At 39.8% G+C, this 21184-nt stretch overlaps 1 protein-coding gene across 1 annotated transcript in view; it reads right to left on the reverse strand.

Moving 5' to 3' along the window:
• The window catches only part of LOC140924267 (uncharacterized), an 87103-nt gene that overhangs the window by 46094 nt on the left and 19825 nt on the right, over positions 1-21184 (reverse strand). The window contains exons 5-6 of the mRNA XM_073374303.1: positions 9646-9819; positions 4739-4895 (exon numbers count right to left, since the gene is read on the reverse strand). Of these exons, the coding sequence (XP_073230404.1) occupies positions 4739-4895; positions 9646-9819 (331 nt within the window). The remainder of the gene's footprint in view (positions 1-4738; positions 4896-9645; positions 9820-21184) is intronic.

Consider the following 21184-nt stretch of genomic DNA (forward strand, 5'->3'; position numbering starts at 1 on the left):
ACGCGAAGGCAATGAGTATTAACTCTATTCTTCATTGCTCGAATTATGTCGCCCCTAATACGTAAAAGGACGCTAGTGATCGAATGACGCTTACGGTGTCCACAGGTAGTATCCTGGAGCACCCGGCGTTCCTGATCGAGTAGAGATTGCTGGTAGGATAGCGATAAGTTGGTTATGATCAGATTCACCAGAAGAATCAACTTTCAGGATGGGCGAAACACCGGGAAAGAGCTGTTATAATAAAACTGTTAAGAGTGTGTGTCAGAGGCAAAGCTATAATATCGGCGCTTAGTTTAAATCTGATCGGCGCCAGTTGAACAGTCAGATCTCATATAGTAGTTAACATCTTCATTACCTCACTATAAGTAACGGGGCGTAGGTTAAACGAGCAGGTACGGTTCTCTTCAGGAGGGGAATTAATGCGATCTAAAAAGAAGTCTGATGGATTTGCTTCTGATCCTAGTAAGCGTTGTGATATGGGGCTAAAGTGCTTGTTCAGCGCGTCAGAGTCCGCCTTGATTGGCTGGGGACTGGGATGTAAAATACGATGTTTGGTATTCCACAGTCCTTTGGGTTTATTGGATGATAGGGCCCTCCTAAGAAAAGCACGTTTAACTGATTTGATCTTAGTCGTGATCTTGTGGCGCAGCTCACGAAATGATTCCAGACACTTGCTAGGTTGCTTTTGTGCGCTAAATACCTATTAGTCTCACGTTTCCTGATGTCTTCCTTGTTCAACCAGGACGCAGGGGGTCGCGTGATCTTAGTTCTACGTAGAGGAGCGTGCTTGTCCCAACAAGATTTAAAGAGCGAGTTAAAAATGTCTAGTTTCTCGCTGGGATCATCAACACCGTAAACGACGTTAGAAGGAACTCTACTAAGCTGTCCCAACGAATCGCTTTTCATCACGGAGTAACTTGTAATGGGGTTGAAAACGTTTGACCCTTACGTTAATACAAGAATACGGTCCATCATGATCACTAGTAGTTGGACAGGGCAGCACATAACGATACAAGGCGCGATTAGGTGCCTTACCAATGATGTGGTCAATGAGTGTTTTAGTTGTGGCTATGGTTCTTGTTGGGCGCTGTATGTGCTGATGTAGGTTAAGGGACGTCAGGATACCGATGTATTTCTTTACTTCGGGACGATTTGGCGTGAGCATTTCTACGTTAACATCAACGGTAGCGACAATAAGACCATTCCGAAGAACATTCAACTGGCCGAATAATTTCTCTACTGTGTCGAGCCACGTTTGGTGGTTTCTGAATAAGTTTCGATCGAAAGAGAACCCATAAAAGCATTTTAATATGTTTATTACGGCCTGGGATCTCTACAAATAAGTGTTCTAAATCTGGGGCTATATTCTCAATATCAATACGCCTTTTGTAGCTTATGCTCCAACACCGCCTCCACGGATCTTGTTGTGATTGCGAAAAACGTGACTGTAGCTAGGAATGGTGACACACTGCAATAGGAGCGGATTATCTTTAAGCCATGTTTCACTCCTAGTCGCAATGTCAAAAGGGTACTCGTCTATTGTAGCGAGTAACTTGTCAAACGAAGATGCCATGCTTTGTGTGTTTATGTGGAATGTTCGAAGCTGGTGCGATCTCTCTTGAAGCACTTGAAGGTGTTCATCAACAAAGTCTGGATCCTTGGTTCCAGGCTCGCGCATACAGCTGGTATCCAAAAGTGATAAGTTATGCTTATTAAAAGGCAAAACACTGATTGTTCACTTGGGACACGCCCATTCTTTTTGTCTGGATGATAATATATATTTTGGGTCGAAAACCTTTGAACACTTCGCATGAGTCACATCAAAGCAAAAGGAGTGATTTCTGGCGACAGGTTTCTCACATTGGGGGCATCGAGGGACTTCTGATTTTCGCTTTGGAGGGCCGGGATTGACGCCAATATCGCCACCTTGGAGCAGTACTTGGCTCGCCGCACAAGAGTTCGAGTAGTACAGACACCGACTACGCGATAGTTTGGGCTTCCTGTGGAGGAAACGCTTTCTACCGAAAAAGGGCGTAAAAAAATAAAATTTCCGCTCCCATGTTGATGTGAACAAGGTCCTGAGAACGACAGAACCACTGTACCACTTTTCTCATTCCAGCAACCCAGAAGTCTGCTTTCTACTCGTCTTGAGATCTCTGAAGTTGAATAATTCGCTTCGTTGCCTCCAGTGGTCTGTCTTTTGTTATGTAGTGTTTAATAACAATAGGACCATTGTTCTTGTGCTTCTGTAACTAACGTAAATCCAGCGCGAAACCAAAATTATAGAGTGAGTGCCAAGTGTAAAGTTTTCCTCTTGCCAACGTCTTACGAAAGAATGAAAGCTAATAACTGCTCTTCCGGTGCGATTCTTGGTAATAACCCTTTCTCGTATTCCAACAACAGTTGATCTTCAAGCCCTGTAATAGCGGTCAAAGAGACAAAAAGGCGAACAGCTCCATGACGCGTGTGAACCTCATGAATGTTAATAATGTAACCTTAAAAGCATTATAGGCGACGACAAAGCCTTGATTGTGGTTACACGTTCCCTATTTTTCCAATAATTGTTGTTTCGGGGTTTTCGTGTCCGGCTCAATATAGTGCGACTGTCGTCTGAAGTCAGCGGATCGCACACTTGCGTAGAGTTCAAAATTTCGACAATCTTTGTTGTAATCAGCAAAATAGCCCTTGTCTTTGTAGACTGTAAAACAGTCCGTATTTTTGCGTATTCAAGTACGCGCGAGCAGTCCAACAAAAGGTCTGGAATGAGGCTGAAAACAGAGAGCGAGACTGGGGAGAGACGTTGTCTTTGAAACTATGAGTTTCTAAATTTACCTACGAATAAAGAATCAACGCAGAAAGTCGGTAGGCTTTCATTATGAGTAGCTTTGTGGCCTCGGTAGTGATTTCGTTTATGCGAGGCATCGGTGATCAATTTTTGTGTCGAGCTAGCAAGTTTTCGAACTTCCTGTCATTTCCACTGTCAAGTGTAATGATTCTGTAAGCCTTTTTTTCCTGTTTTCTTTCTTCTTCGTAAGGACCAAATAGCTTCTTTTAAATTAAAGCAAATTGTTGTGGTTTTGAAGTGTCCCATGTGTATTTCATTCTTGTGTGACCACGATCGAGGTTGATTATTGAATTATGGCGCTATACAAGCAAAAGATTCGTTCAGAGAACTGCATGTAGTTAACAGTTTGAACGTTTAAGATGAATTACAATTTAAGAGTAAAGTAATTCTGTACCATAGAGACATTTCAGGACGATATTTCTTTATTGCCAGTTGTTTGCATGAATCAAAGCAAAGGAGTAGTGACGTCACTGGACGGCATTAGCGGCTCGTTGATTCAGACGTCCCCTTCGGGAGTATATGACTCGAAGGGATGTCTGAGATTTAGGATCGAAATTCGACACTTTCATTGTTTAAACTCTCCCTGAAAGAGTATAGTGAAATTGTGAGTTTGCGTAATACCTTTCGATAATTAAGAAAGGAAAACGAAATCATCACAAAAATCAGGAAATATTTTCCCCTGTAAAAAGGTTGCTACCGGTAGGCCTAGCCTGCGTTGCAGCCGGCCCACGCACTGGTCTAAACCATTTGTATAGTCCGTCTGCGAATTAGTGCACAAACATTCGTTCTAATATCCTGCAGGGTCGCAAGGACATATGTGAGCGTTTCTGATAGACGGGTTTCTTATGCGCCTGACGATTAGCCTCATTCTTACGTGTGCGTTACGGTTGGGCTCAGAGACATGTCAAAATTCACAGAAGGGAGTTGGCACGGATCGTTTACAGTAAACAATGAAAGAACAGTTCGAACTTTAAAGCCTTCTTCCGAAAAAAAAATGCTTTAAGAGAATTCTTTCAAGGCCAGAATTTCCTTGTAAATTTGCCGACTGGTTTTCCAGCGTCTTCTAATCGCTGCAGATGCACTGCTGCGTATTCTGCAATCTAGCCGACATTTCTAGCGTCAAAACAAATCAGGAGATCATAATATTCACGGCAAAAAAAAGATACACATATGTAGCTATTCAGGTCCAGGCATTTCGAAGAAAATCAAAGAAATTAAGGTTATTTAGCCGCAATAAAAAAGCTTAGGCTTAAACAGAGCTAAAATAAAATCATTAAATGGTAAACTGCATCTGTGATCAAATCATGTCAGAAAATATTTGCCGAGACATAAACCACGGGAACTAATTACTAAATATGCATGGGACAGACCAGCTTCATAACCTCTAAATATGATACTCAAAGCGGCAAAAAATATAATTGCTCAGTCAATATGTAGAATACTCCATGCACTGCATGAACTACGCAAAAAGAGAGCAAGGAAAATCTCTGTTGTTCAAGCTGACTCTACGGTCACGTTTCACACCATCACGAGCTCAACCTCTCTGTTTGGCCTGTCAACACTTAATTCAAATCGGACTAATCACAAACTGTGTAAGAAACTAGCCAATCAAAAACGCCGACATATGTCCTTGCGACTCTGCGGGATTAGAAGACGATATTGTGCACTAATTCGCAGACGCTCTATAGAGAAAGTTTAGAGTGTCTGCGACGCAGGCAACGGTAAGCCCCGCCCCCTTCACCTTTCCACCATATGAAAAATGAAAAGCACCGACAAAAGTGCCACCAAAAAATTTCATTTAGTTCGAATGGGCATGATGTCGTAGAGTAATATAACTTGTCTGCAACTTTACATTCTTAGATAAAAATTAGCCAATAAGAAAGTCAACATCACCTATGTTTGGTCCCCGTATCAAGGCCTTTCCAAAGTGACACCACATGTCTGCTTTATCTCCTGTCTTCATTTCTTGTTTTATGTTGCGGAGACACTCCAAAACATCCTCCTCAAGTTTTGAGAGATATGACGGATTTAACGTTACACTGGCAGATTCCTAAAGAAGAAACAAAGTGAATAGGATTATTTAGTTCTTAAAGAAAGAGATATCGTCCCATTCGTCAAACCTGGTGCAGCTATTTCTGCGGCTTCATTCATGGTCACTGAGAACCTCAGAAAACTGGGATTGCTTTGTGCATGGATAATAGAAGGACTGGCTAGGAAACTGGCTGACATGCTTGGTTAAAACATAGTGGAAAAATGTGACGTCACATTATCGAGAGCCATCCAACCTCTTACAGTCGATGTCAGTTTTGCGCATATTATTTTTCCTCGTTTATTTCCCTATCTCTATCTTCGACTTTACAATTGCCCATGTTTTGAAGTAAAAGGATGTTTAGGACTTGCTTTCGGAGAAGACAGTTTGACAAAAGAAGAAAGAAGACGCGAGAAGTGGTGGCAAAACACACGAAAACGAGGAAATTTTTTGGGAAGCTGCTGCCTGGTTAGCATGAATTTTTGCTCAATTTTTCTCATCTGTAACAGGCCATTTGCACCAAGAGGTCATGTGACATCGTTTTTATGAAAAGAAAGTTATATGATTTTGCCTTCGAAAAATGATTAGCGGGTCATATCTTAAACAAAATAATAGTAATTTGATTTTTCAAACCCGCACCATTTTCTTAAAATGAGTAAGTACGCAGCTGGTCACGTGACCAAAATGTGTGATTTTTAAAATTATGAATTACCTCTTTCTGAACACAAATTTTACACTTAAACTTCAAGGAAAATGTAGAAAAGATGATGTTGTAACGTTTACAGCACATCTGAGCGTAAATATCAAATGTTTAACAAGGTATAAGCAAAGAGTAGTTTTGGCCGCCACGTTGGAGGGCAAGAGTATGCCCTCCAACACGGCGGCCAGTACAAATCATACTGCTTTGTCGAAAAATCAAAGTGCCATAAAATATCTGCTCTGTCAATTTTAGCATGGACAAGATTCCAACTCATTTTTTAAAGGAAGCATTAGTCACGTGACCTCTCAGTGCAAGTGGCCTATTCAGGCTACTGCCTGATTCGCATTATCATTAAACATAATACCAACTTGCGTTAACATTTTTTATTTATTTAACTGTTTCTGAATTTATTTGCTGCTAGTTTCTTTCTTTCTCCCTCAAAAAAATCTTACTTTCCGGGAAAACAAATGCCTGAGGCAATTGCCTTGGTTTGCCTCATACTGGCTACGGCCCCGAAAGCAAACTCTCCTGGTTAATAGGAGGACCTTCACTTCTTTTTCATGAGGAAACACTTGTCTTCCTCTTATAAGGTTTAATAAAGCTTAGAAATATATTATATTATCTTTTGAAATACTGACCTTTCTAGGATGAAAAAACCTTTAAGTTTTTGTACTGTAGTGGCTTTTTTTTAACGATATGGATAGGAAATACTGTAAATTACGTCTAAAATAAACATCAACTCTGTTCCCAAAGAAAAATAGAGGCTGATTATTGAAAAAAATTCAGTAATATCCAGGGTGTTTGTTTAGCCTGAGGCAAGTGGATAAGGTGTCTGGTCACATTATCATGTTCTTGATAATGCCATACCTCAAACAAGTACAAGACAAGGACAAACAACACAAAATGACACAACAAGTGCTTACCTCGAAGGTTCAGATGTTGCTTTAAAGGGTCGCCATCGCCGTAAGACAACAAACCAAGGGAAAACATAAACCGAAAATTAAAGTAGCACTAAAAACTTCGAGAAAGAACAACATGTGGGCAAACCAACCCTACATTTTGACTGGTTTGCGCCACCTTTTCGCAATCGTTTCGTCACAAATTTCCACTATGATGGAACCATCCAAGTGTTCAGGTCACACCTTGGATATCGCCGCCTAGAAACCTTGCGAGAGAAGATCAATAAAAGAATTTTTGGCATGTTTCCAAACAAGGAACATGCCCACATGTTTTCTGCAGCCACAGATTAACGCAATTCAGAACTAACATGTAATTCATACTTTCAACCAGCCGCATAATTTAAGAATAATAGTACTTCTTTTTTCTCGCGTCTAGCGGATTTTGAGCAGCGAGCTCGACAATTTGTGCAATTGTTGTCGTTTTTCGCCACATGCAAATTAAAGAGTTTTGGCTGTTTAACTGTTTAACTTTCCAAAAAAAAAGCCAGTTTTGGGCATATGTTTCCGCAAAAGTTCTTCTCCTTCTCAATTAAATGGGCAGTTTCTGAGTTTTCTCCTCAACTGTATCCGCCTCCCTTCTCCCTTCCCCTTCGACAAAGTTTGATAATAACTAGAATCATGGACATTTAACCAACCGTCAAGGAAGCCATTTCCATATTCCCAAAAAGCAAAATAAGAACACATATTACTTTGGCAAAAAAATATAGATATAGATTTATGATTACCAGCAGATAATCTGAAGACTTCATCTGCTATAAAAGTGCTCGATGGTAAACCAGAGCTGTCCAATAACATCTTGACAAGTCAGGTTAGTGGGCATTGTTCCCTGTTTTCATAGCGAAGCTCCACGCGTGGGCGGAGACCCATAGCTAAGGAAATGTGGTAATCTACCCATCCGAGAAAATTTGGTAATCGCGTGACCGTACACCGCCCGCCCGCCCGCCCGACCGTCTGTCCGCACCACAGGCATACCAATGTAAAATTACTCAATCAACAGACATGGCAACTCAAATGTAACTCAAGGTTTTATTTGGAAGGAAATCATATGGCCGCCCGGACTTTTAGAAAAGTCGTGTCTTTTTCGGCGTTATTTTTTATGCTTACACTAACGTGGATAACAGAGAAAGAGCTTTAGCGAGTTATTGAAAACAAAGCGGACGAATTTCGTAGGAAAAAAACATAGAAATTCAATGAAAATGAGAAATGCTAGCGGCCAGCAAGGTGAAAATGAGCGGCAGTGAAAAATAAAAGCGAACATGAACACAGGAAACAAAATATTGGGTAAGCACATACGACAATTCCTCCATAAAAATAATGTGTAACTAGGAAGTTTAACGTTTCAGTCAGGGCGGATAAAGGTTGGGCGGTGAAACGAGCGCTCCGCTCTTCATTTAATGTGTGATGCGGAGTAGGACTGGCACGAGCGCTCTTTCCGCGCTTCCGGTGCACTTGAAGGCCGCCGAAATTTTCCTTTTTGCAAACCGGAAATCCTATTTTCTTTCTGTAATTTCAGGCCATATTGTTAAATAGATAAATTCGTTTCATAACAATATCAATAAACAGTTTCATATGTTTGTGTCTGTACGTCTACAAGTCAAACTTGTTGGTCGTATAATGCCAAAATTTGAGTTTAATTTGAAAGTGTTGAATACCTCCTCCTTCCACTAAATATCACCTAATCGTCTTTCGCCGTTTCTTTTGCAAAAGCTTAACACTTCTTAACCTCAATTTTTACATATGTTAAAGGGAGATAAATTTTATATAACATAGCAAAAAATTAGATTGATATATATTGATATAGTGGCGTTGTACTTCTTCAAACTTTGCTTCTCGGGTGCCAACGCGCCATGACGATTCGCGCAATGCGTTGCAAATCCGGCAACCGCATGTAAACAAAATTTGTTGAGGTTAGTTGTAAGGTTATTTCTCCGTTTTTCTCTCTAAAACAAAACAAGGTAAACAATAAAAACCGAGGGGAAACTAATTTTGAAGTTTCGAAGAAACAGAAAGACGTATGAGAAGTTTTTTTCAAAATTAAAAAGAAGGATGATGGTGATTGAAATTAGCATAATTCCACCTTGCACGAGCTGCACGCATTTGTAAAATACACGTCATCTAGTTATGAAACACGATCTGCTGTCTTTTAGTTTTGCCATGGGTGACATGTATGAGATTTTCCTTTGTGTTTTAGACAGTACTTAGTTGTTTTTGTTTTGGAATAACATCGACATTGGCGAGTAGCAGAACGAAAATATAATTCAGTGGTAGAGTCATGGAAGTAATAAAAGAAACCCTTTGAAAGAGATGTTTGTCTACTCCAACTAAACCTCCCGCAAAAAATAGCAACAAGTTCCTCTCGGAGACAGCGTACCAGCACAAAGGAACGAGGAAGAAGTGCAAGAAAACAAATCAAGCCGCCATATCTCAGTGACAGCGGCAGTGTCTAATGTACAAACCACATCGCAAGCCCAGACCGAAGTCGAAAACAAGCGACATTTCTAAGCAGAGTCCCAGTCCACTGCATCACACCTTTTTGCTCGGACGCGCTCGTTTCACCGCCCAACCTTTATCCGCCCTGGTTTCAGTCGTACAAAACAGCGTTGTAGTCGTGCAAAACAACTGCAAGGGAAAGACAAAAAAGCGTGCTGCACGTGCAGCTGAGGTGCAGCTTTGTTTTTTGCTAATTAGAAGAAAAAGTATGCTGCACGTGCAATTTGTGTATTTGCTAATTAGATCTATTAGTCTTGAAGCCATTTTCACTGTCGTCCCCGTTTAGCATTACACGATTTAATTTTTTTTCTGTTTACACGTATTATAAACCAGAGCTTCGCTTTTAGCCCTGGCTAAATCTATATATTATCTGTATATCATGCAATGTAACCGTTATTGTGGTCAGTTGGCTAATGATTGCTTCGTAAGAAGCATGAAACTCGGAGTTGCAAATAAATGTGTTTGAATTAGTCCGACTCCAGAAATCTAAATAATAATTTACAGATATATATATATATATATATATATATATATATATATATATATATATATATATATATATATATATATATATATATATATATATATATATATATATATATGTATATAAAGAACAACACACCTGTTTGCCAAAACCCTCCGCTGGTTTCAGTCTATACTGTGTAAGCAAATCCCCAGAATCAACACCATCTCCTTGTACAACTTGTTCCAGTTGGAATTCACAGTTCTCCGGCAGGTTGGAGCCATCGATGTAGACACAGAATTTGGTGAATCCCTCCCTGAGCCTAGCTGCAGCCTAGAAAAATGTTTTAACTGCCATCATATCCACTTGAAATGCGAAATAGCTAACATTTCTGTTAGCCATTTTCTGAGGAAATCGAGAATCGCAAGGCACTCGTCAAAAAATCAATTTTTTTATTATTTTGCCAAAACATTCCTGTTAGTGACCTAATTTAGGAAAAAATAGTTTTGAGTTCAACCGATTCATTTTAAAGGAGAAATTAGAAAAAATTTGAAAAACCGATTTTATGCCTGTTATTCACTCAAACAAGGCAGGATCCAATGGCAACTTCGAAAGAAGGATGAACGCGTAACAAACATTCCCTGATATTGAAACTTCATCGAATTATTATTTTGTTCTTACTCTTTAAAATCCTAAAAGAAAATTTGAAAAACGATATTTCATATTTTTATAATCGACAAGTCTAAAGGGGTCATATTTGTGACGTTGGAAATAATGAGAAAATGAAGGCCCCTGGTATATGCTGCTTGATCATAAAATCAATATAAAAAGGTACCTTGGCTATTGCACTAAATTACTGGAAAGTTTTAGCTGTGGAAATCAAATAACATCCTGACACCAAAGCAAGTGGTGAGAGCAATTAAATAGAGAAAATGTATGCAAATTAGACGGCTTGTGGACGGTTGTCAAACTAAAAGAAAAGTTTTACATGAAAGGATTACTCACCATTGCTTGAGACACGTTTTCACTGTGAGAAACGTTATTTCCGACTTCAACTGCGTCGTTCTCAGTCACAAAATCCATAGCTTTAAGCCAAACGACAAACGTTTGTTCAGCAATGAACGCAATCCGTGAATCGAAATCAATGCAAGTCACAACACGTCACGGTGGTCCTTGGTAGCAAGAGTCACTAGAGTTTACTTCAGTCGGGAGACAAAAGGAATGAAAATTCATCGCAAACTAGTGACTTTGATTTCTAAAACCTTTCATCGCTTCAGTCGTTCATCAGCTGATAATAAACGGCGCACAAGATCGTATGGCCATTTATAGTGTGTGAACACAGGTAACCCAGTGTCTGTGATAGTACCACAGTACGGTTCCAGTAAAATTACAGTGTTTGTGTAAAGGTAATAGCACGATTTTTAGTGATATTTGGCATAAATACCACGAGTGATATTTCGAGATTGTTATACATAATTTCACGAGCCGTTAGGCGAGTGAAATTTGAGACAATTTGGAAATATCACAAGTGGTATTTATACCCAATGTCACGTACAAATCATGCTATTATTTGTTTATACTACTACCCGCAAAGGTTTTGTAATTTTCACATGTAGGTATTTCAAATTAAGCTGAAATACCACTGCTCTAAGCCAATCAAATTGCAGAAATTTCTCATGTAGTAGTATAAATGGGGTAACAACACGATCCTAAAATTTCTAGGAAATCAGACTAAATAAAGATCAATAAAACTTACTCTGCAGTTAGTTGTTGCTGCCCTAAATGCTCTAACAACGTTTCGTGATAATTTGTTCAAATTCACTCTATATACGATAATAACATACAAGGTAGGAGACACCGGATGCCATTTTTGCCGCCATGCTCTCTTTCAACAAAACTTTTTCCACGAAATTCGATTTCCAACGGAAAATAAACATGCCAGGATCGTAGAAATAGGATAGCAGCAGATATAGAAACCAATGAAGCTTTCGCAGATAAAGAAACGAATCCCACAGACTTTGACAAACTCGAAGGATATAATCCAAAAAGACCGAGAACATGCTCGCCGAAGTAGCCGGGCCAGATCAACGCGCGGCCAAGAAAATGGGGCCTGGGCACTGTACAAAAAAAAATCCATCCCGGGAGTCCTGAGGTGACCTTTCTGGGGACCGATACATCATTTGCCCAAAGCCACCCTCCCCTGCTGGAATAATACTTGATAGAATGCAATTGTTCTTCCTAGCCGTTCCACCCGGCCTGTTGTAAAGGGATTATGTCCCTCTCGAACTATATTCAGCACCTGGCGTTGGTCCTGAGAAAGTCTATTAAACATCAATAGGGCCAGGAGCCAAGAAGTAATCAGCTCCTGATAGGGCAGGGTTATAAGTTATCTGGCCCGGCTACTTCGGCGAGCATGTTCTCGGTCTTTTTGGATCTGATTGGTCAAAAACCTATGGTTTATTATACCGGTAAACCCATAGAAAAAAGCACCCGGAACACGAGCCATATACAAAAAGGGCTATTGATCTGCAAACAACGAATAAAAAATAGAAAAAGTTACTTACCCAGCCCTTCTTAATATTAAGAAGTGTTGGTTTCCACATTTTATTACAGAGCACTACAAGTTGCTACTGCCATAGCTTTAAAAGTTATAAAGTACAAAGCTGGAAAGCAGTTTACATTTCACGACGATGCCAAATCGCATGAGAGAAAGACAACAACTGTGTGAATTTCTGGTGTAGAAAGTCTTTAGGAAAGCTTAACAATGTGCCAACCAGCAACAAAACGGATAGTTTTAGCATTCTTGATTTATTTTATGTCAAAATTAAATTCCTGAAGGAAAGAAATTGTTCCGAAAAGAGATATCTGACCAAGTTATGGTACAAAATCGGCCGCTGCAGATTGTAAACAAGCTGTAAACGATGATGAAAGATGCCAGAGTTTCGCGCTGGTATTTTCCAACATTTGCACAGATTATTCGGTTACATCGATGCCATAACCTACTTAAAACTACCTGACTTTACAAACCGACAAATTTTAACGCTGATATGTGATTACGGGAAAGAAACCTTTCTGCAAATTTAGAGCTACCACTGACATATTTCCATCGGTGGCTCTTAGTCTACATACGTACGTTACATGCGACAACTTCGCAAATGCAGCTACCTCGTTACCGCAACATTTCTTGATCATGATAAAGTCCAGAAAACAGATCTTAAACCACTGCAGCCAGTTTCGTCTGTAAGCACGAAATGTTTACGGATCGACTCAACAAAATACAGCTGCGTACAGTTTGATGTTCAATTTTCTACTTCTGTAGTAAACAAACTTCATTGTACCTTCGCATGAATATGTGTTGACTTTTCCTGAAAAACAGCTTTCATAAGTTATCATGTAATGAGCGCAAAAACTCGTGTTTTGAAGTGTTGCTGTTTGTCGTTTGACAGAACCGAGTTTTGAGAAAGTTCGGCGTTTTTTAATCGTGAGTCATGATTGGCTTATGGTGACTTTAGAGAGAGGACATGGCTTGATCACGGTACTAAAACCACATTTTTTACCTAAAAGACTCCGTTTTACTAAAAGTTATTTTATAAAAGCTATAGACCACATTTCCTATGGGTTTACCGGCGTGAAAACTCACTTGAGATGTTTGGAGAACACTCGAAAAGCTGCGTAAATCACGAGCCGAAGGCGAGTGATTTACAAGCTTTTCTTGTGTTCTCCCAACATCCCGCGTGGGTCATCACGCCGGTAAACCCATAGAAAGTGTGGTCTATTGCTTAAGTGGTTTACTGTAGCTGACTTTTTGTATGCTCGAAGCTATATTTACCACTACAGAGGAAAACGAGGTCACTGTTTTTTGATTTCGGGATTTTCTCGCAAGACCAATTTTGCCTATAAATAGAAGTTAATTTATGGAGAAAAGAGGAAGGCAAAATATTCTCGAAAATTGTACGTGCCAGCAAGTTAACAAGGCAAAGAACTTTGGAGATAAACAACGCTCACCTTGATCGTAGCCGCTGTTGACAGCATTTGTAAGAAGCGACAAAGAAAACTCTTTCATTCACGGTGAGTTGACAGAAACAAATATAGCTCTACTTTTCTTCTCAGAATTGGGTAGTAATTTAAATTTTCGGCGTCTTTTTTAACCCGTTGATTCTAAACCTTACAAAACTCGATACAAAAAGATTAAAACTATCATTTGCCATGTTTGAAGATACTGTAAAGATCTAACTTTTGCGCATCCACTGTTTGTGGCTTCGTGTTCACGCTTCGTCTCAGGGATTATTCAACAATATTAACTTCGCCTTCGGCGAATAATTGTTAAATATAGAGTGAATTTGAACAAATCATCACGAAACTTTTTTGGAGCATTAAGGATAACAACAACTAACTCCAGAGTAAGTTTTATTGATCTTTATTCAGTATTTCCTAGAAATGTTAGGATCTTGTTGTTACCCCATACAAACACTGCAATTTTACTGTAACCGTACTGTGGTACTATCACAGAGCCTGGGTGACCTGTGGTGTGAATAGAAAATCGGTCACACGCTTAAGTCACGTTAGCATACTGTCAAGCATACTGTCACGTTAGCATAATGTCTTCCGCGAATAATTGTTAAATATAGAGTGAATTTGAACAAATCATCACGAAACTTTGTTGGAGCATTAAGGATAACAACAACTAACTCCAGAGTAAGTTTTATTGATCTTTATTCAGTATTTCCTAGAAATGTTAGGATCTTGTGGTTACCCCATGCAAACACTGTAATTTTACTGTAACCGTACTGTGGTACTATCACAGAGCCTGGGTGACCTGTGGTGTGAATAGAAAATCGGTCACACGCTTAAGTCACGTTAGCATACTGTCAAGAATTTTAATACGATTTTCACGTTTGCTTTCAGCACGAAATAGACTCATCGGAATAGAAACAGGCTTGTTTTATTTGATATTTTTAATTTCTTTTATAGCCTGCAGAACTTGTTCCCCATATATCGCGCGTGTCTCGCGCTCCAAGTCCGCTTTGCAGTGCTGGCGTGAAAAGCGCAAAAAAAAAAAAAAAAAAAAAAGGCTCCTGTTCTGCAGTCTATTTCTTTTATAGACACCTACTAGTTATTGACAGGCTGTGAAACAAGAGTATTTTTTATTTGAAGTGCTACTAAAGGACCGCAGTGACGTGTGACTTGATTTCAAATCATGGCCGGATTGCTCCGACGTAGTTGCTGAACAAAGGTTTGTCGTTTGGCTTAAAATTATGGTTTTTGTGACTCAAAACGACGCAACTGAAGTTGGAAATAACTTTCCTCACAGTAAAAACGTGTTAGAAGCAATGGTGAGTAATCTTTTCATGTAAAACTTTTCTTTTATTTTGACAAACATCCATGAGCCGTCTAATTTGCATAAATTTTCTATACTCAATTGCTCTCACCGCTTCTTTTGGTGTCATGATGGTATTTGATTTCCAGAGCTAAAACTTTCCAGACTTTCCAGTAATTTAGTGTAATAGCCAAGGTACCATTTTATATTGATCTTATTACAAAGCGGCATATACCATAGGCCTTTTGTAATAGTCAAAGTTGGCCTTCACTTTCTACCATGTCCAACGTCACAAATATGACCTCCTTAAACTTGTCGATTAAAATAAAAATACCAAGCATTGCTTTTCAAATTTTCTTTTAGATTTTACAGCAAGGAGCCCAAAAGTGTGACCTCCTTTAATTAATTCACATTCTTTAATGCAGACATTAACCAAACAGAAGTCGAGGACAGTCTCCAGCTGGCTTCTGATTGGATAAAATCTGTACGAAAGAATGTGAATAAATCAAAAGCGGTCACACTTTTGGGCTCCTTGCTGTAAAGAGTAAGAACGAAATAATAATATCAGGGAATGTTTCTTATGCGTTCACCCTTCTATCGCAGTTGCCATTGCATCCTTCTTTGTTTTGTGCGAAAACTGACAGGCATAAAATCGATTTTTCAAACTTTTTCTAATTTCTCCTTTGCAGCGGTTACCACTAACACGCGCCCTCGAAGCGGGTTTTTTCTCTCAGTTGAAACCTGAGTTTTCGTGGACATCAATCAACTGTTTCCACAGTTTTCTCAGCGCTCTGAAAGAGCAAGGTTCGCTCATCGCTGAATGAAGGGCGAAGACTTTCAAGACTTCCAAGAATAATTTCGATTGACGACAGCGTTTTTAATTATTTCATTAAGATGAAATTTACATTGTTAAAACAACGAGGTCTCTGCGAGCTGGGTGAAATATTCAAAACACTCTCTGTAGTTTACGTAAAGGTTGTCAGGTTGTTTATTTATTTGATTGTCTGAAAAACACGGGAGTCGTGGACGGATTACCAGGGGTAGAAATTCAAAGAAACAAAGATATGACACCGAAAAGGGAAAAAAGTTTCCTCTGAATGGTGGCTGCTTTCGAAAATGAATCATTTTTTTAACCTGCAGATCTACTTATCATTATTCTTCATGTTATCCAACAGAATCCGCAACTAGCAAGAACTCAGAAGAGACGAGTTGCGAGCGTGTATTGAGAAAGCTCATGTGAATGTAACCTACAGTGTGTAAGTAAGTCGATAATTTGAGTTTCCCCAAGACAAGCATTCAACAAATTCGTACTCTTCGTAATCTTGACATGAAGCGGTGTCATCCTGTAGCAAAATATTGCAAAACGGCTTAAACGCCGACATGTTCCTCCGAGTGCTCGAGAAACAAGGAAAGAATCTTCTCTTGGACGACGCGTGGAAACCTTGGTAACGGTTGATTGACGTCCACCAAACCAAAGAAAAAATCCCTTTGAGGGCGCGTGTTAGTGGTAACCGTTGTCCAATGAATCGTTTGAACTCAAAACTGTTTTTCCTTAAATTAGGTCACTGAAAGGGATGTTTTGGCAAAATGATAAAAAATTCGATTTTTTGCCGAGTGTCTTACGATTCTCGATTTTCTCAGAAAATGGCTTATAAAAGGATTTCCATGAAATTTCACTCTTTTTTCTGCGACTAAACATAAATCATAATTATCGAGGTAAAACGTGGCGTTAATAGAAGGAAAGATGCGGTGACGATTTGTTCTGGCACCGAACTGTACCTTTCTTTGCAAGATCATCTTACCAAATAATCAACATCTTCTAAGTACAAAATAAGGAGTTGTACTTACGGGAAGGAATAAACGAGTATCGATTCCTTTTAAGTGTCATTTTCAGACAAAACCGGACAGGGCCCACGGGTCGAGGTTGGCCGACTCCTTTGAAATAGGTCATTTCCGATAACTTTGGGCGCGCGAGATTGGAACCTAATTTGGACGCGAAAGCGAGGCTTGGGGGAATAACATGAACTTACAGCTTCTGGAAAGCAAAACAACCCTGGCTCAGTTTTCTTCGCGTTCAGTGCAAGATGAACGAGTTTAAAAGTAAGAGTGTGCCGTGCTTGAAAGAGTATCTAAGGTATCTGACTAGGGGCGAAATTAACGTAAAGTTGAACTGGTAGAGCTCGCATTAGCTCGCACAATCTCGCGGGGAGTTAAGGTCCCAGAGTAGGCCTTTCGTTAACGATCAATGAAAACTAAAAAGAAACAAAAGTAAAAGAGTCTTAAAGTCCAACTTAAGTTAAAATACTCACATGTTCGTAAGAAAAGGTGGAGTATGGTTTGGACTTGCTTAAAAGATGTTTATGTTTTGCTCGACGAAATCCAGAAAACTTATTTTTTAGCGAAGGCGACTGTCATCCTACTTTAACCTTATATTATTTACGAACAATGGCTGGTCATTTACAGCTCCTTGAGAAGACCTGGCAGCAGTTGTTTTTATGAGTAATAAATTTATGTCTTCTTGTGTAATTTGTCTTAGTAGTGCAAGATTAATTTTCCTGCTTCAGTCGGATTGTTCGGCGATAACAAATGTGCATAATTTTTTGCTGTTGAGCTTACTTTATAATTAACTTGTTTTGTAGTATATAAAACAAACGTAAAAAAACGGAGGACTCTTTATATAAATTGGATATTTTCCGACACAGACCAATTTGTGGTCTTTTTCTTTAGGGCAGACTTTTCAACGAATCATTTAGGCTCTATTATTTGCGAAACATCTTCACCGCTTTTACTGTTGGTTTGAGTGGCTAGAACGAAACTAAATTCCAAAAAAGGTCTAGAAAGTTTTTTATCATTGCCGTCGATTTTTGGGTATTTAGGAAAAGAGATGACAAACACAGCTGAACGCGTCATCATGAACAAAATCTTTATTTACGCACTCAAAGAATTTGTTCTTAGCGGCTCAATAGGACTTATATAGGGCAAGCACGCGCGCTATGTTTATTGCTTTTCCTGGGAAAGCAAGTTTCCGTTGCTCCCAAAGATGTCTACAGACAGTCTATTTCCTTCTTCCCCCACCACTACCCCCTTGCGCTAGCGGTCAATAAATCCCCTGCGGTTTATATTTTATCACCCGCGCTCGACGGACTTTGAAGAGAAAATAGAGGGTCTGTGAACAGGCTACGTGAAGACAGCCTCCTCAATTATTTCGACCATTCAATGCGAAACATGATCTTTTGACCGACGTCACCATTTTAATTCTTGTAACTCAAGAACTTCGTTTGCCACATACGAAGTACCTACCGAGGAAATGGGAGCAAATGCTGACCCCAGAGGCTCAAATTCAAGATGGCGGAAATGAAAACTCGATCGTCCACACGATCAAATATCCCCGGGGGGAACTCCCATATGAAACAGACGGGGATGCTCGTCGTCTCGCTTAGGGGTGTAAATTTTGGATTTTGGTCTCGCTTAGGGTGTTCCGGGCAAAGCGCCAATATTTTAAGCCGCCAAGGTCTCGTTTAGGGTTCCGCGAAGAAACACAGAATTACGCGAAGAGAAACAGAAGTCAAATTTTCTTTCTAACTTTGTTTGTTATGTCTTTATATCATTAAAACTCATTGCATGTCGTATTTGTGTTTTTTTAAGCGGTCTCTTTTAGGGGTCAAAATTTGCTTAAGCCACGCCCAGATTGGTCTCCTTTAGGGGTCACAAAAAGCTTGAGCCACGACCAGATGGTCTCCTTTAGGGGTTAAATTCAAAATTGCCGACGAACATCCCCGTCGGTTTCATATGGGAGTCCCCCCCCCCCCCCCCCGGGCAAATATCTTCCGAGTGTACACACGTTCATCACAAGATATTCTTATGTTAATGTTCTGTACCACTTTGGGGCAATGTAAAGTTAATGTATATTCCACCTGTTAAACAGCGCTAAGGAGAAAACTTCTATTCTTTTTAAATTTTTATCGCCCGGAGTCATAATGACTCCCTCTTTAACCAGCCGTACAGAAGTACAGAAGTAGAGTCATTTGAAATATTTAAGGGTAAAATATGCCAAATTGCGCACATTTGCCAACCCTGACGGTAATTCCGAAGGGTTTCACGAAAAAAAGGAAAATCCGAACGGGAGGAGGGGCGGGGGGGTTCAAGAGTGGAATGTTAAGCACAACTTTCTTTGTAAGAAGATCCATAATAGTAAAACCCCTGTCTGTCATGGCATGGTCTCCCTCTTCCAGAAGGTCAAGCAAGCCACTTTCTCGAGTAATATGCGTATCACTTGTACTTCCTGTCCAGAGTTTGGAAATAAAAGAAAAAGCACCCAATTGGGTTATTCCCACCATAGCTTGACAGTGTCACACTGTCAAAAAGCAACTTGAAGTGATAATAAGCATCACAACGGTTGTGATGCTAATAATCGCTCCAGGTTACTTTTTGTGCGCTTGGAGATGAAGGCCTCTGTATTAAAAAAAACTCCGTACAATCAATAATAACTCATGCACTGAAGACCACCGAAGTAGAGAGCCCTTTAATGCGAGGGCCAAAAACCGTACCCAAGTTATATACACACGGCTGACCGTGCTCACAGTGACAGAAAACATATCAGCCAGGAGCCTCTCCGTTAGTGCTAAGTTAAGCCTCAGCAATACAAGAAGAAACTCTTCTTTAACTTCAAGAAAACATTTTCTTCCACGCTTTTTCTTTTGGACGTCTTTTTGGTAGTGGTGTGATTGTTGAGATTTGTTTTTGTCCCAGTACCGTTCATGTCTGTGTATGGAAGTAGGGTATTAAACAGAAATGTGAAACACATAAGCGATGAGATGTCTGTGTTAAACTTAGCTGATTCGTCACTTTTCAACAGCTCTAGTTTTTTCTCTGCTGACATACCTAGCTTTTGTTCTTGCTTGGAGCATTGTAGTTTAGTTGTGACTGTTTTTAGTTCTTGCTCAATTTTCTCGAGCTCTGCCATAGTAAGATCGGTTTGGCATAACACATTTTTGTGTAGCATGTCTGACAACTTCTTCAACTCTGTCCGTATAGTCGTGTTCGGAGAGTACTCTAGTCTCTATGCAGTCGCACTTCTGAAATAAATCGACGTTCGTTATGTCGTAGACATCTTTGTGAGCATTTCTTCACTCTTGTTGGCCGATCGCTTAGCTTGGAGACTTCTCTTTTGAAGTCTGTCTTCACGCTGATCCACCGAGCTCACTTTTGCGGCTGCCTTTACTGGATCAAATACAGACGGAACAGCTCCTGGGACGACGTTCATCTCGCTAGAGAGCACCCTTTTCATGTCTTGTTTAGTAATATGAAGCAAAAAAATTCGAGGATCGGTGAGATTCTTGAATTTGTCGTCGGCTCTTCCGCAGAACCTTTCCCACTTTTTGATTAGTTTTCCATCGCCAGGGAAACGAAAATAAGAGAGGTCTACCATATTATGAGATCAAGAACAGCACAGTAATTCACCATCTTAGAAAGAGTAAAATATTTCCACCTTCTATAGATTGATACGTGTTGTTTTGCTGCAGCTGTAAGTTTTGACTTTCACGATTTATTCCCCCAAGCCTCGCTTTCGCGTCCAAATAAGGTCCCAAGCTCGCGCGCCCAAACATATCGGAAATGGGCTATTCCTACCACAGATTACCTTTCTGATATGATTAAAAAAACATTCCCTTTTTAAACAGATTGGCTTTTTTTTCATGCGACTTTCATCAGCCCAATTGTTTTTGGCTAACTTGCATAAGAATTCCATGTCAAATTTGGGGTAACCTGTGCAAGCAAGAGAGAATGGTGCGAGTTATTTCACCTACCTCTTGCCAGTTTTGAGCGTTTTTTTAATTTATGTAGCTCATTTGAGACTCGATCCAGTTGTATTCACGATTCACGTGATGAATGATGTCTTCGGCGAGCGTGCAAATTTTCGTCTACTGTGACTTTCGCGAATTCGCCAATTTTAAGCCCTTTTCAAATTACATTTTCTCACAACAGGTAAGAAAACTTTCAAGCTAACTAAGAAAGAGGGCTGGATAGTGCGTCCAACAGAGTAGTGGGTTGCCAACATGTCATGATGAAAAATAATTATCTCTAGAACTCAGAGTGAATTAGTGGAACGATCGTAAACTACGGAACTTATTGAAAGTGCCATTTTATATAAAAACTCCGATTCTCTAACTTCAATATAATTCAATCTTTCATACCAAATCACAAGCCCTGTGGGATCCCTGCTGTGCTGAACTCCTGTTCCCAGTTCATTAGTATTTTTTCATTTCCTACTTCGACAAGACAACTGATTCATCCCGGTTATAAGGTCATGACACTAAGCTAAATTTTTGTGTCTTGTGCAGTCTGACTTAAAATCGCCAAAAGTAACAGTAGGGGAAACATGGG

Source organism: Porites lutea, chromosome 14 (genome assembly GCF_958299795.1).
Source record: "Porites lutea chromosome 14, jaPorLute2.1, whole genome shotgun sequence".
Taxonomy (NCBI): domain Eukaryota; kingdom Metazoa; phylum Cnidaria; class Anthozoa; order Scleractinia; family Poritidae; genus Porites; species Porites lutea.